General features: G+C 42.5%; 1 protein-coding gene across 1 annotated transcript in view; it reads right to left on the reverse strand.

The window, feature by feature from the left end:
* The window catches only part of tfe3a (transcription factor binding to IGHM enhancer 3a), a 40,441-nt gene that overhangs the window by 15,036 nt on the left and 9,883 nt on the right, over positions 1-15,522 (reverse strand). The window contains exons 5-7 of the mRNA XM_028583921.1: positions 13,574-13,720; positions 12,746-12,844; positions 1,345-1,465 (exon numbers count right to left, since the gene is read on the reverse strand). Coding sequence (XP_028439722.1) covers positions 1,345-1,465; positions 12,746-12,844; positions 13,574-13,720 — 367 coding nt within the window. The remainder of the gene's footprint in view (positions 1-1,344; positions 1,466-12,745; positions 12,845-13,573; positions 13,721-15,522) is intronic.

Raw genomic sequence — 15,522 nt, forward strand, 5'->3', positions numbered from 1 at the left:
TCAGTGAGAATCTACAATGTAAATAGTCATGAAAATAAAAAGGAAACGCATTAAATGAGAAGGTGTGTCCAAACTTTTGGCCTGTACTGTATGGCGATTTGTCAGTTGGGACATTCTTCAGCGTGTGGTCAGAAGAGAACAAGTTTGCAATATGCAACACCTGCAAGGAGACAGTAGGGCGTGGGGGGACCACACCAAAAACCAGAATCACATTTCTTTAGTGTGATATTAGATGTGAAAAGAAGGAAATGGTTCTAACGTTGCTCTTTAGATGTGTGTGAATGTCCCACACCAGGAGTCATTTATATAGTTCTATTATATTACATTATCTGTTCAACACATGTTCTATTAAAGAAAAGATAGCATATAAATATTTGTGTGTGCTGTAAAGTGGTTAGAAAATATGAAATCAGAATCGGCTAAAATTGGTATCGGCCGGCCTAACTCAAAGAAAATCAGAATCGGCCTAGACAGTTGTAATCGGTGCAGCTCTAATGAAGTTAGATCTTTCAGTATTTTGAATTTGGACTGCAGTGAACATTTTAAACGCTTACAACTTTAAATTTAACTACCGATATACAGGAACCTTATTGGCTTATTGACTGTCAGTGTCGGTGAGCGTGTTGGCAGTTTGGTTTTGAGAGTTTATGTCTTTATTGATGTCTTCACAGCTCTGTGTCGGCTCCAAAAAGCGCTCCGCATACGTTACACGTCCGTTGTAGCCAAAGCGTAAGAGTCCCACACCGTCCGTCTTCACTACAACCAGCTGAGCAGACTCCGTCCTCTGATGAAGACCATGTGGGAAAGCGAGTAAGTGAGCCGGAGTTTCCCCTTCATGCTCGATAGTTTAATTTAAATCATAATATCATATCGCTTGTTTTCTGTTCAACTTAAAAAGACTTAAAATGTGACGTTACGTTTCATTTTCAGAGACAGTGGAAGCTTTTAAACAAGACATTCAGTTATAGAAACTTAAAACTGTTTTCAGCTGAAACAGCACAACGTTCATGTTGACTGAACAGGAAGTGGGAACTGATGATGTAGCAAAATAAAAACGTGTGTGTGTGTGTGTGTGTGTGTGTGTGTGTGTGTGTGTGTGTGTGTGCGCGTGCAACAGGACTAAGAGGAAGTCGTGATGTTGACTCATCAAACTGAAGAAGAAGAAGAACAGATTTTCAGCAGAAAAGAGGGAAACGGGGGGTGAGGAGGCTTTCCTCTTAGAGCTCTGACATCACACTGTGTGAGCCAATCAGCAGTCAGGTCTGCAGAGCGTCCTGTCAGTTACATGTTGACAAAGTAATGTTCTCGTGTGTGTGTGTGTGTGTGTGTGTGTGTGTCACCCACCATTGATCTCCCTTTTCACGACGTGCAGGTCGGCCGGGCAGCTGTTGCTAACGGTGACGGTGGGCGTGGCCATCCCCCCGCCGCCGCCGTACACGTCCAGCATGTTCCCCGAAACCGGTAGCTTTAACGGACCAATCAGAGCAGAGAATCAGGGGAACAGTCAGAGTATAACCTGAGCATCTTGCGGTGTGATTGGCTGCAGGAGGATCACACACACACACACACACACACACACACACACACACACACACACACACACACACACACACACACACACACACACACACACACACACACACACACACACACACACACCTGATTTATCTTTGCAGCTCTAATGAAATCAACCCAAATTTGCTGCAACAACTTCATAAGAATCATCATCAACTTCCATTATAACGTTCTCGGCCCTTTCACACTCTCAACTTTCAACAAACGTTGAATAGGTGCCCAAAAAAAACACAATGTTAATGTCTGATGTCTTAAAGTGTCTTTTTTTTGTCCAAAACCCAAAGAGATTTAGTTTAATATGATATAAAACAGAAATAATTGCAGAAAATCTCCATATTTGAGAAGCTGAAAACAGCATTTTCTGCCACGTTTCTCTCAGTACATGTGCGCCTGCCTGCTCTACCCACTGAGCCAACCCGGCCATGTGAAAAAGTGCTGTTAATCCATTATATAAAAAAAGCTGTTTTTATTTGCCTGTGACTAATCGCTGCAGTGCTGAACTGCATCTCAGATTAATCTTCAGGTTCCCAGTTTTCAGAGGATATAAAAAACTTTTATGTGGCATCCACTGTTAACGATCTGTCTTCCCTATGTCGACCCTAAAATAAGACAACGTGTCTACGGCAGGGGGGTCAAACTCATTTTCCCAGAGGGCCACGCTGGAAAAAGAGAATCCCACCGGGGGTCAGACATGGAGAGTTTATTGACGTGCTTTTGTTACTGCATGTCACTTTTTTTTTTTACATTTTGGGAACTTTTTTCCTCAATTTTTTTGTGTTTTTGTTCCGACTTTTTTGTGGCTTTCTCAGACATTTGTCACCTTTTTGTAAATTTTACACTTTTTGTCACATTTGTGTTGACATGATGTCCTACAAAAGTCATCAAAAGAGTTCCTTAGCCATCGTAGAGTTTAGCAAATCAAGCAAAACGATGATGCATTTTTTTTTTTAACAACAACTTGTTCACAGCCTGAATATGAAAACTCTCTCTCTGCTTCTTCGGGGGGAATTTCTGATTCTCAGAGTCGGCAAATCTGCCATATTCTGCTTTGAATGTCACGTATTGCAGTTTAAAAAACTCTTTCCTGTGATTTTGGTTTGGCGCACAACTAGAAGGGCCAAAATCTATTGTGAACCCAAATTGATATACGGGCCAGATTTGGACCACGGGCCTTGAGTTTGACACATGTCTACGGTGACAATAATCTGCTCAATGAGAACTTTCACTTTTGATACTTTAAGCACTCTTTCCTCATACTTTTACCTAACTTTAACTGTACATTACTTAACTTCTACTAAAAGGGTTTGAATACTTCTTCCACCACTGATATTGTATCTCTTCTCTCTCCGTAGTTCAACAATAAAAAACAGGCCCCAGCGATCGGTAACAGAGGTCAGAGGTCAAACACTCAAACTGACCTGGAACAAACTAGACAAAATAAAAACACTCTTTACCTCGGATTTAATCCTCCTCTTCTCATGTTCCGGCAGTAAAACTAAAATCCTCATCTTCTCAGATTTCATAAACACATAAACATGTGTGTGCATGTACACACGAACACACACACACACACACACACACAAATACACACAAACGCAGACACACTGCACACACACAGCCTCTCTTCCTCGTTCTGTTCGGACGACTGTTGAAAAATGGGGAAACGGCTCTTTAAGAAAGAAACTCCCAGTGAGCCTATTATCTCTCTCACACACACACACACACACACACACACACACACACACACACACACACACACACACACACACACACACACACACACACACACACACACACACACACACACACACACACACACACACACACACACACGCACAGAGACACACCCACACAGAGACACGCATACATGCATACAGAGAGAGACACACACAGAGAGAGACACACACACACACAGATACACGCACACATGCGCACAGACACACACACACACACACACACACACACACACACACACACACACACACACACACACACACACACACACACACACACACACAGAGACACACATACATGCATACAGAGAGACACACACAGAGAGAGACACACACACACACACAGATACACGCACACATGCGCACAGAGAGAGACACACACACACAGAGACACACACACACACACAGATACACGCACACCTGCGCACAGAGAGAGAGACACAGAGAGACACACACAGAGACACACACACACACACACACACACACACACACACGCACAGAGACACACCCACACAGAGACACGCATTAATGCATACAGAGAGAGACACACACAGAGAGAGACACACACACACACAGATACACGCACACATGCGCACAGAGAGAGACACACACAGAGACACACACACAGAGACACACACACACACACACACACACACACACACACACACACACACACACGCACAGAGACACACCCACACAGAGACACGCATTAATGCACACAGAGAGAGACACACACACACACAGAGACACACAGCAGTAGGAACGAGGAACGAGGAAGTCTGGAAAACTGAAGTGATATTTTCTGCATGTGCGATTGTAACTTTAGAGCTTTCCTGACTGACATTTTGACTCAGTGATCATTTTATTCAACACAGAAGGACAAATGTAAAAGGAAAATAAACTGTGTGGAAGAAGTATTCAGACCCTTTACTGCAGCACAAGTACTAATATCCCTCCGTGGAAATACTCTGTTGCAGTTAAAAGTCCTGCGTTTGAAATGCTCCTTCAGTAGAAGTCTGTAAGTATCATTCAAATGTAGTTAAAGTATATAAATGTCCCCTGTCTCGGCCCAAAGGGACACCTTCACAATGGTATTTTTTGTCGGACCAAATGTCCAAACTTCGCCATTATCCCTACTACATCCACTTTTTAAGCATTATTAACCCTTGGGTCAAATTTGCCCCATTTTCAAGGTTTCTATTTCAGAAATATAGGTTATCTTTCAACCAAATTGCCCAATAATAATGCTAATGGTTCCATGCAACGCTCTTCAAACGATCTACCTTCATTGAATTGTGTTTTTTTTTTTTTATTCAACATTTTAATACATTTCTGCTTTTTAAAAAAAAAAAGATAAGGTATGATTTAGGGCTGAACGATTAATTGCATTAGCGATAATATCGCGATATGTTAAAACGCGATTTCCTAATCGCAAAGGCTGCGATTTGGTCTCGATTTGATGACTCGCGAGAGCAAATCAGTCTGCACTACGCAGAGAAAGCATCAACTTAGCACGCTAACGCTACACCGTACCTTCAGCTGATCTCTGTCATTCAAACAATTCTGAGTTGAAGTTTAAATCTTTTACAGCCAGTTTAATAAAATGAAGGGTTTTGTTCGGGCTCGAGTCCATACATGCAGTTAATGGATACAGGCACGCAGAACTGAAGGCTCGGTTGGCAACGAGCTAGCTCTGATTAGCGGTTAGCTCCGGTTAGCAGTTAGCTCCGTTATAAAGATATGGGTGGAGGAGCTGCCACTGAGAGGGGTAACAACCAGACTGATAAATGACAGTTCGGGGAGCTTTCACAGCAGCGTGGCCGCGGGGTTTCAACGGTTTTATTAGTACAGTTAATCCCACGGTAAGACCAGCAGCAGCTAACGTAACGATAGCATCTCTGAGCTAGAGCTAACGTAACGATAGCCTCTCTGAGCTAGTTCAGTGTTGACGGTGACGGCACGCAACTTCACGAGGGGGAGGGTGTGTGTATATGTATGTATATGTGTGTGTGTGTGTGTATGTATGTATGTCTACATGCTCAGTAGCTAGGTAAGACTACATGTTCAGTAGCTAGGTATGGACTACATGCTCAGTAGCTAGGTATGGACTACATGCTCAGTAGCTAGGTAGGTATGTGGGGGTATGGTGAAGGGTATGTGATGATGTGGGGGGTATGGTGAAGGGTATGTGATGATGTGGGGGTATGGTGAAGGGTATGTGATGATGGGGGGGTATGGTGAAGGGTATGTGATGATGTGGGGGTATGGTGAAGGGTATGTGATGATGTGGGGGTATGGTGAAGGGTATGTGATGATGTGGGGGTATGGTGAAGGGTATGTGATGATGTGGGGGTATGGTGAAGGATATGTGATGATGTGGGGGTATGGTGAAGGGTATGTGATGATGTGGGGGGGGTATGGTGAAGGGTATGTGATGATGGGGGGTATGGTGAAGGGTATGTGATGATGTGGGGGTATGGTGAAGGGTATGTGATGATGTGGGGGTATGGTGAAGGGTATGTGATGATGTGGGGGGTATGGTGAAGGGTATGTGATGATGTGGGGGGTATGGTGAAGGGTATGTGATGATGTGGGGGGGTATGGTGAAGGGTATGTGATGATGTGGGGGTATGGTGAAGGGTATGTGATGATGTGGGGGTATGGTGAAGGGTATGTGATGATGTGGGGGGTATGGTGAAGGGTATGTGATGATGTGGGGGTATGGTGAAGGGTATGTGATGATGTGGGGGGGTATGGTGAAGGGTATGTGATGATGGGGGGTATGGTGAAGGGTATGTGATGATGTGGGGGTATGGTGAAGGGTATGTGATGATGTGGGGGTATGGTGAAGGGTATGTGATGATGTGGGGGTATGGTGAAGGGTATGTGATGATGTGGGGGGGTATGGTGAAGGGTATGTGATGATGTGGGGGTATGGTGAAGGGTATGTGATGATGTGGGGGTATGGTGAAGGGTATGTGATGATGGGGGGGTATGGTGAAGGGTATGTGATGATGTGGGGTATGGTGAAGGGTATGTGATGATGTGGGGGTATGGTGAAGGGTATGTGATGATGTGGGGGGTATGGTGAAGGGTATGTGATGATGGGGGGGTATGGTGAAGGGTATGTGATGATGTGGGGGGTATGGTGAAGGGTATGTGATGATGTGGGGGTATGGTGAAGGGTATGTGATGATGTGGGGGGGTATGGTGAAGGGTATGTGATGATGTGGGGGTATGGTGAAGGGTATGTGATGATGTGGGGGTATGGTGAAGGGTATGTGATGATGTGGGGGTATGGTGAAGGGTATGTGATGATGTGGGGTTATGGTGAAGGGTATGTGATGATGTGGGGGGTATGGTGAAGGGTATGTGATGATGTGGGGGTATGTGATGATGTGGGGGTATGGTGAAGGGTATGTGATGATGTGGGGTTATGGTGAAGGGTATGTGATGATGTGGGGGTATGTGATGATGGGGGGGGTATGGTGAAGGGTATGTGATGATGTGGGGGTATGGTGAAGGGTATGTGATGATGTGGGGGTATGTGATGATGTGGGGGTATGGTGAAGGGTATGTGATCATGTGGGGTTATGGTGAAGGGTATGTGATCATGTGGGGGTATGTGATGATGGGGGGTATGGTGAAGGGTATGTGATGATGTGGGGGTATGGTGAAGGGTATGTGATGATGTGGGGGTATGGTGAAGGGTATGTGATGATGTGGGGGTATGGTGAAGGGTATGTGATGATGTGGGGTTATGGTGAAGGGTATGTGATGATGTGGGGGGTATGGTGAAGGGTATGTGATGATGTGGGGGTATGTGATGATGTGGGGGGTATGGTGAAGGGTATGTGATGATGTGGGGTTATGGTGAAGGGTATGGGATGATGTGGGGGTATGTGATGATGGGGGGTATGGTGAAGGGTATGTGATGATGTGGGGGTATGGTGAAGGGTATGTGATGATGTGGGGGGTATGGTGAAGGGTATGTGATGATGTGGGGGTATGTGATGATGTGGGGGTATGGTGAAGGGTATGTGATGATGTGGGGTTATGGTGAAGGGTATGTGATGATGTGGGGGTATGTGATGATGGGGGGGGTATGGTGAAGGGTATGTGATGATGTGGGGGTATGGTGAAGGGTATGTGATGATGTGGGGGTATGTGATGATGGGGGGTATGGTGAAGGGTATGTGATGATGTGGGGGTATGTGATGATGTGGGGGTATGGTGAAGGGTATGTGATGATGTGGGGGTATGGTGAAGGGTATGTGATGATGGGGGGTGCGGTGAAGGGTATGTGATGATGTGGGGGTATGGTGAAGGGTATGTGATGATGTGGGGGGTATGGTGAAGGGTATGTGATGATGTGGGGGTATGGTGAAGGGTATGTGATGATGTGGGGTTATGGTGAAGGGTATGTGATGATGTGGGGGGGTATGGTGAAGGGTATGTGATGATGTGGGGGTATGTGATGATGTGGGGGTATGGTGAAGGGTATGTGATGATGGGGGGGGTATGGTGAAGGGTATGTGATGATGTGGGGGTATGTGATGATGGGGGGGTATGGTGAAGGGTATGTGATGATGTGGGGGTATGGTGAAGGGTATGTGATGATGTGGGGGTATGGTGAAGGGTATGTGATGATGTGGGGGGCCAAGGGAACTCTATCAGGATGCATAGTATCCTGGATCCATGAAATAACTGGCCTTTAAATATAAACATCTGCCTGCCTCTATGGGAATCTAACATAGGGGTGGACTGACTTATGCCCCCTGTATTTTAAGGAAGAACATTTATTTATTTACGATACATTATTCATTCACAAAGAAAATTGGTGTCCTTAAAGGTTGGATTTCTCCTATTTTTTTTAATTAAGGCATTAAGATCAATTTCCAAAAGATGACTTTTTAATTCCTCTTTTAAGTCGACGTTAGCATGGGTTCATAAACTTGAGTGCCACTGTATGTTTGTTCAATTGTGAAATGTGTTCAGAGAGGATGAAAGAGATTTTATGTGACGATAGTATGTGGATATACCGGTCTTAAAAATGTGTAAAGGATGAAAAGAATGCCCGATGACTGCACTGGTGGAGCTGTCTATGTGTCTGTCCTCGTCTTATGTGTGTGTATTTTGTTATTTTATAGGAGTTGTGTCATGAAATCATAGTCTATGTTTAGTTTTTGTCTTACAATTTTTATTTTTTATTGTTTAGGATGTTGTAATGTGTATTTATTATTGCACTGCCACATTTTCAAGTGAGTTGTAAGGACCTCAGGAAGAATAGCACCTGCCATGCAGGAGCTAATGAGGATCCTAAATAAAGAAATGGTAGTATAACGAGGGGCCCTAAATGTAAACCGAAGCATTGAGAACTTTTTAGGTGTACAGACAGTTTATTAAAAAACTATATCTATCTAAAACTACTATATTTCTAATCTATCTTTTTAAAAAGATCCCATGGCATGAGTTTTTTTTAACATTAATATGCGTTCCCCCAGCCTGCCTATGGTCCCCCATAGGCAATTTCGGGAAAGAGACTTCAGATACAGTATTAGGGGACCACTAAGGTCTATATAAAAGAGACTTCAGATACATTATTAGGGGACCATTAAGGTCTATATAAAAGAAACTTCAGATACATTATTAGGGGACCATTAAGGTCTATATAAAAGAGACTTCATATACAGTATTAGGGGACCACTAAGGTCTATATAAAAGAGACTTCAGATACAGTATTAGGGGACCACTAAGGTCTATATAAAAGAGACTTCAGATACAGTATTAGGGGACCACTAAGGTCTATATAAAAGAAACTTCAGATACAGTATTAGGGGACCACTAAGGTCTATATAAAAGAGACTTCAGATACAGTATTAGGGGACCACTAAGGTCTAAATGTATATAAAAGAGACTTCAGATACAGTATTCGGGGACCACTAAGGTCTATATAAAAGAGACTTCAGATACAGTATTCGGGGACCACTAAGGTCTACATGTATATAAAAGAGACTTCAGATACAGTATTAGGGGACCACTAAGGTCTACATGTATATAAAAGAGACTTCAGATACAGTATTAGGGGACCACTAAGGTCTATATAAAAGACTTCAGATACATTATTAGGGGACCACTAAGGTCTATATAAAAGACTTCAGATACATTATTAGGGGACCACTAAGGTCTACATGTATATAAAAGAGACTTCAGATACAGTATTAGGGGACCACTAAGGTCTATATAAAAGACTTCAGATACATTATTAGGGGACCACTAAGGTCTATATAAAAGACTTCAGATACAGTATTAGGGGACCACTAAGGTCTATATAAAAGACTTCAGATACATTATTAGGGGACCACTAAGGTCTATATAAAAGACTTCAGATACAGTATTAGGGGACCACTAAGGTCTATATAAAAGAGACTTCAGATACAGTATTAGGGGACCACTAAGGTCTATATAAAAGAGACTTCAGATTCAGTATAGGGGACCACTAAGGTCTATATAAAAGAGACTTCAGATACAGTATTAGGGGACCACTAAGGTCTACATGTATATAAAAGACACTTCAGATACAGTATTAGGGGAACACTAAGTTCTATATAAAAGAGACTTCAGATACAGTATTCGGGGACCACTAAGGTCTATATAAAAGAGACTTCAGATACAGTATTAGGGGACCACTAAGGTCTATATAAAAGAGACTTCAGATACAGTATTAGGGGAACACTAAGTTCTATATAAAAGAGACTTCAGATACAGTATTAGGGGACCACTAAGGTCTACATGTATATAAAAGAGACTTCAGATACAGTATTAGGGGACCACTAAGGTCTATATAAAAGAGACTTCAGATACAGTATTAGAGGACCACTAAGGTCTATATAAAAGAGACTTCAGATACAGTATTACGGGACCACTAAGGTCTATATAAAAGAGACTTCAGATACAGTATAGGGGACCACTAAGGTCTATATAAAAGAGACTTCAGATACAGTATTAGGGGACCACTAAGGTCTATATAAAAGCATCAGAACAGTATTAGGGGACCACCATGTCAAAGGGACATGTCATGGGACCTTTAATAAACTTTACACTTACAAAGTTCTCAATGCTTCTGTTTATATGTAGGGACCCTCATTATGCTACCATGGAAGTGTGGTGCTATTTTCAGCCTTGTTAGTGGTATAGAAATAGCGATTTACCCTCTGCCCTGAAAGCTAGGGTTAGCAGCTAATCACTGGTTTGCGCTAGCTTGTTTCAAGCTAGAGACACATTCGATTAGCATGAATTTGGATATTTGAATTTGCCATATTGGATACCAACGTCAGATGACTCTACAGTGTAACCCTAGGGGGCGAATATGCTATCTTAAAATAAATCGCTTATTTTCACCATGAACAGGCATATACATGTTATCAACGTTTGTCAATATGTAAAAGGCCCTTACGGAAATATTTCAGTGTATATTTACCTTCTATATCGTAAATGGAGTGACCACGTTGCCTAATAAGTCTCTGAGCAGTGTTTACCTTTCCAACGTCCACTAGCATACAGGCTAACTATAGCTAGCTTTGTGTGTAACGTAACAAAAACCCACCCATCTCGTAGGAGAGAAGCTTAATATTTAATTCAATAAAATTATGGTACAAAAAGGAGCACTAACGCCACAGGCCTTACGTTGATAACGTGGACGCAGATATAGGAAACACCGAAGGCAGTCGTAATATTTACCTAGCAGGCTAGGCTAACGCTGTTGCGCTAACGTTAGCAAACATTAGCGTAGATGTCGCCGAACAACATCCCCGTCCAACCTGTGTTTCACTTTCCCTCCAATATTATTATGAACATAATAAAGACACGTGGACTCCATATGACTATGGCAAGATCACAAGCATTTATGTACATGGAGTGCTAGTGAGGAAGCTAACGCTAGCATGAGGCTAACTTCAAACATTTCTAAAGCAGTGTTAGAACTTTTTTGACAGAATGGTACACATTAACGATGGTATTACTATATCTGTCCTATGTATTTTGTTATATCGGAGAGAGAATTTGTCATTTACCTCACACAGTAACGAACAGCTCCCAAACTTTTCACCTTTTTGCTTCACGGGGGGGGGGACTTGTGAAATCTTTTGCTGCTTCCCTGTCTTTCATTGCAGCCAAACGTGAAACAGTTGGACATTTTTTCAGTGATTTATGTCATTTTTAAAAATAATTTATTACATTTTTCCACTATTCCCTGCACTATGTCAATGGGAATCAGATGAATGTTGGTATCCAACATGGAGTCCACGATACACGTGACCACCTGGGAACCAATCGCAGAACGGTATGCTCAGAACATTCGATTCCCTAATTGGCCAAACTCTCTATATAAAGGGCACTAGGAAGGTCAACACATTAGCGCCCTCTAGTGGCTTCTTATTTATTTATTCATTTATAGCTTTTATTTTGAACATTTAAATATAATACAACATCCAAAGAAAATAGTAATGTAAAAAAAGAACAGTTAAAAAATAAAACTCCATAATTTCTTGTACCTGTAATTAATGGAAATTCATATATTTACCTATAAACAATAATTATACACATACTACACATTGTTCAATGTAAGCCCAAATTATTAATTAATTGCACTGTATTTATCTGTACCTCTGGAATATAGTTTCTTTGAACATCTTTTTAAATTGGAATATGGTTGAGACACACTTTCACATGCTAGTGAACATCTTTTCAATGTTTTAATCCAGTGAGTAGATATCATAATAATAATTAATATAATAATACATGAATAAAAATCCCTCAAATGTATGCCATCTGAAATTAAAAACTGGATCAGATTTTAATGAAGTGGGGGATGAGTTTTCAATGAAGCAGATGGAGATGCTACGATGTTACATCCCAGCTGGGAACAACTTGGGCTGCATCCCTCAAGAGTTTTTATTAGTTTGTTGCCCTTTATTGGAGCTCTGGGATGTTTCCTGAGCTCCAATAAAGTGTTTACAGTACAGTATTTCCTGTGTGTTCCCTGTGTGTTTTCTGTGTGTTTCCTGTATGTTTCCTGTGTATTTTCTGTGTGTTTCCTGTGTGTTTCCTGTGTGTTTCCTGTATGTTTCCTGTGTATTTTCTGTGTGTTTCCTGTGTATTTTCTGTGTGTTTCCTGTGTATTTCCTGTGTGTTTCCTGTGTATTTCCTGTGTATTTCCTGTGTGTTTTGTGTGTGTTTCCTGTGTGTTTCCTGTGTGTTTCCTGTGTATTTCCTGTGTGTTTTCTGTGTGTTTCCTGTGTGTTTTCTGTGTGTTTCCTGTGTATTTCCTGTGTGTTTCGTGTGTGTTTCCTGTGTATTTCCTGTGTGTTTCCTATGTATTTACTGTGTTTCCTGTGTATTTCCTGTGTATTTCCTGTGCGTTTCCTGTGTGTTTTCACCGTGTTGGCGAGCTGCAGTCCAGAGTCGATCAGCGTCAGAAATTCGTCACTCAGGCCCGACTCCAGGCTGATGATGTCATCGATGACCGTGTCTTCCATCTACATCAACCAATCACAGATCAGACAGAATCAGAGTGTTACCGAACACGTTAACCCCTGAAAGTTTCCTGTGTGTCCTCTCCTGTTCACATTTTTTTACACACACACACACACACACACACACACACACACACACACACACACACACACACACACACACACACACACACACACACACACACACATCTTTGTGGGGACCCATCATTGACATAATGCATTCCCTAGCCCCTTACCCTCACCTTAACCATCACAACTAAATGCCTAACCTTAACCCTTACCCTAACCTTAACCATCACAACTAAATGCCTAACCTTAACCCTTACCCTAACCTTAACCATCACAACTAAATGCCTAACCTTAACCCTTACCCTCACCTTAACCATCACAACTAAATGCCTAACCTTAACCCTTATCCTAACCTTAACCATCACAACTAAATGCCTAACCTTAACCCTTACCCTAACCTTAACCATCACAACTAAATGCCTAACCTTAACCCTTACCCTCACCCTAACCATAACCTAATTCTAACCCTAATCCTAAAACCAAGTCTTAACCCTCAAACAGCCCTTTAAACTTGTGGGGTCCAACATTTTGGCCCCACAAAGCTGTCGGGACCCCACAAGTATACTGGACTCCTGGTTTTTGGACCCCACAAATATAGTTAAGCAAACACACACACACACACATACAGTGTATGATATCATGTGTGTTTCAGTGTGTGTTTACCTGTTTTTTGCGGCTGATGTGTGCCGGCTGCAGTTTGGGCACCGACTCCTGATTGGCTGTCTTGGCCGTGGAGAGATACTGACGCACCTGCTGCCTCTGAGCCTGCTGGATGTGATACCTGGTGGGGTTCTCCAGGTGAGTCTGCACCTGACAGACACACAGGGACAAGTGCAGTCTCCAGTACAGCTGTCCAGGGGCATTATGGGAAATGTAGGATCATGGACATCATCAGGACACGTGTGTGTGTGTGTGTGTGTGTGTGTGTGTGTGTGTGTGTGTGTGTGTGTGTGTGTGTGTGTGTGTGTGTGTGTGTGTGTGTGTGTGTGTGCGTTTGTGTGTGTGTGCGCCTGTGTGTGTGCCTCTGTGTGGGTGTGTGTCTGTGTGTGTGCCTGTGTGTGTGTATGTGTGTGTGTGTGTGTGTGTGTGTGTATCTGTGTGTGTGTGTGTGTGCGCCTGTGTGTGTGCCTCTGTGTGTGTGCCTCTGTGTGTGTGTGTGCGTGTATCTGTGTGGGTGTGTGTCTGCGTGTGTACCTCTGTGTGTGTGTGTGCGTGTATCTGTGTGTGTGTGTGTGTCTGTGTGTGTGCCTCTGTGTGTGTCTGTGTGTGTGCATGTGTGCCTCTGTGTGTGTGTGTGTGTGTGTGTGCCTCTGTGTGTGCCTGTGTGTGTGTGTGTGTGTGTGTGTGTGTGTGTGTGTGCGCCCAGGGGCGTAGCAAGCTTTTCAAAAATGAGGGAGATGGATGTGATTTGTTTATTGACAATAAAAACGATGGATACAATGACAGAGGGGTACAAAATGTATAACATACAAGATATGAAAAGCTTCCCATTTAAATGAGTGATACTAGAATAGTATAAAAACACACTCGGAACACACGAAAAATAAGGTCGCGTTTAAAGTCTGTGTCGAGAGAACGGTGTCGTACTGTTCGTTAACATGGGCAAACGGAGCATAATCTAATTACGTATGTGGTAATTTGCATAAATAGCACAACAGATCTAAACATTGGGTATAGCCAGCTGAAAATGTCTTGTTGACATAAAACAGTAAAAGACTTAATGTAAAGGTCTGAATGGAACCCATAGGCTACCCATGAGCATTAATACATAGAGGCAGCAAGAAGTGCTTTAAACCAGTATTGATTATTGAGTGTATTAAACCAGTATTATTATTGCAGAGATGGGGTTTGGGGCTGGGTCCGTGGGACTGTTTCTGGGGGTTCACTTTTTTATTTGACCTACCTTTTGTCTTCTGCATTCTCCTTACCCTTGTTCTTCCCTCAGACTCATCCCCCAGAAACAGTCCCACTGACTCAGCCCCAAACCCCATCTCTGCAATAATAATAATACTGGTTTAATACACTCAATAATCAATACTGGTTTAAAGCACTGCTTCCTGCCTTTTGTAGAGGAGAGAGAGAGCTTTCCAACGGTATATGTGATGACAGGGTGCAGACAGCGATCGCGGAGCAGCTGTCTGCTGTCAACAAATATAACTAATAAAATAAAATGTGCAAAACCTAGCTTAAGTGTAAAGGGCCTAGAGCCTCTCAAAAAGTGCATAGAGATATTTATAAAGTGCATAGAGTCTTTTTATAAAGTGCTGTAGTTTACAGGTTAAAAGTGTCCCAAGGAAGGAGCTGTTTTTTGTCCATGGTTCTTCTTCTCCTGAGCTCAGCAAGCACTTGTCTGCAGTTTGTTGAATAACCATACAGCATCTTGTTTTCCAAAGCTTGATGCATACAATACATATGATTATTCGTAAAAGTTCCTTTTGTATCTCTGATAGAGTCTCATCAACAATACAGTACATGACAGATTTATACACTACCGGTCACAAGTTTGGGGTCACTTAGAAATTTCCATTCCACTCCATTCCAGACACAATACCTGCTGAGATCAGTTGTATTGTTTTTTTTAACCAGGGCAGCAGTTTTCAGATTACATTATT

Source organism: Perca flavescens, chromosome 7, assembly GCF_004354835.1.
Source record: "Perca flavescens isolate YP-PL-M2 chromosome 7, PFLA_1.0, whole genome shotgun sequence".
Classification (NCBI taxonomy): domain Eukaryota; kingdom Metazoa; phylum Chordata; class Actinopteri; order Perciformes; family Percidae; genus Perca; species Perca flavescens.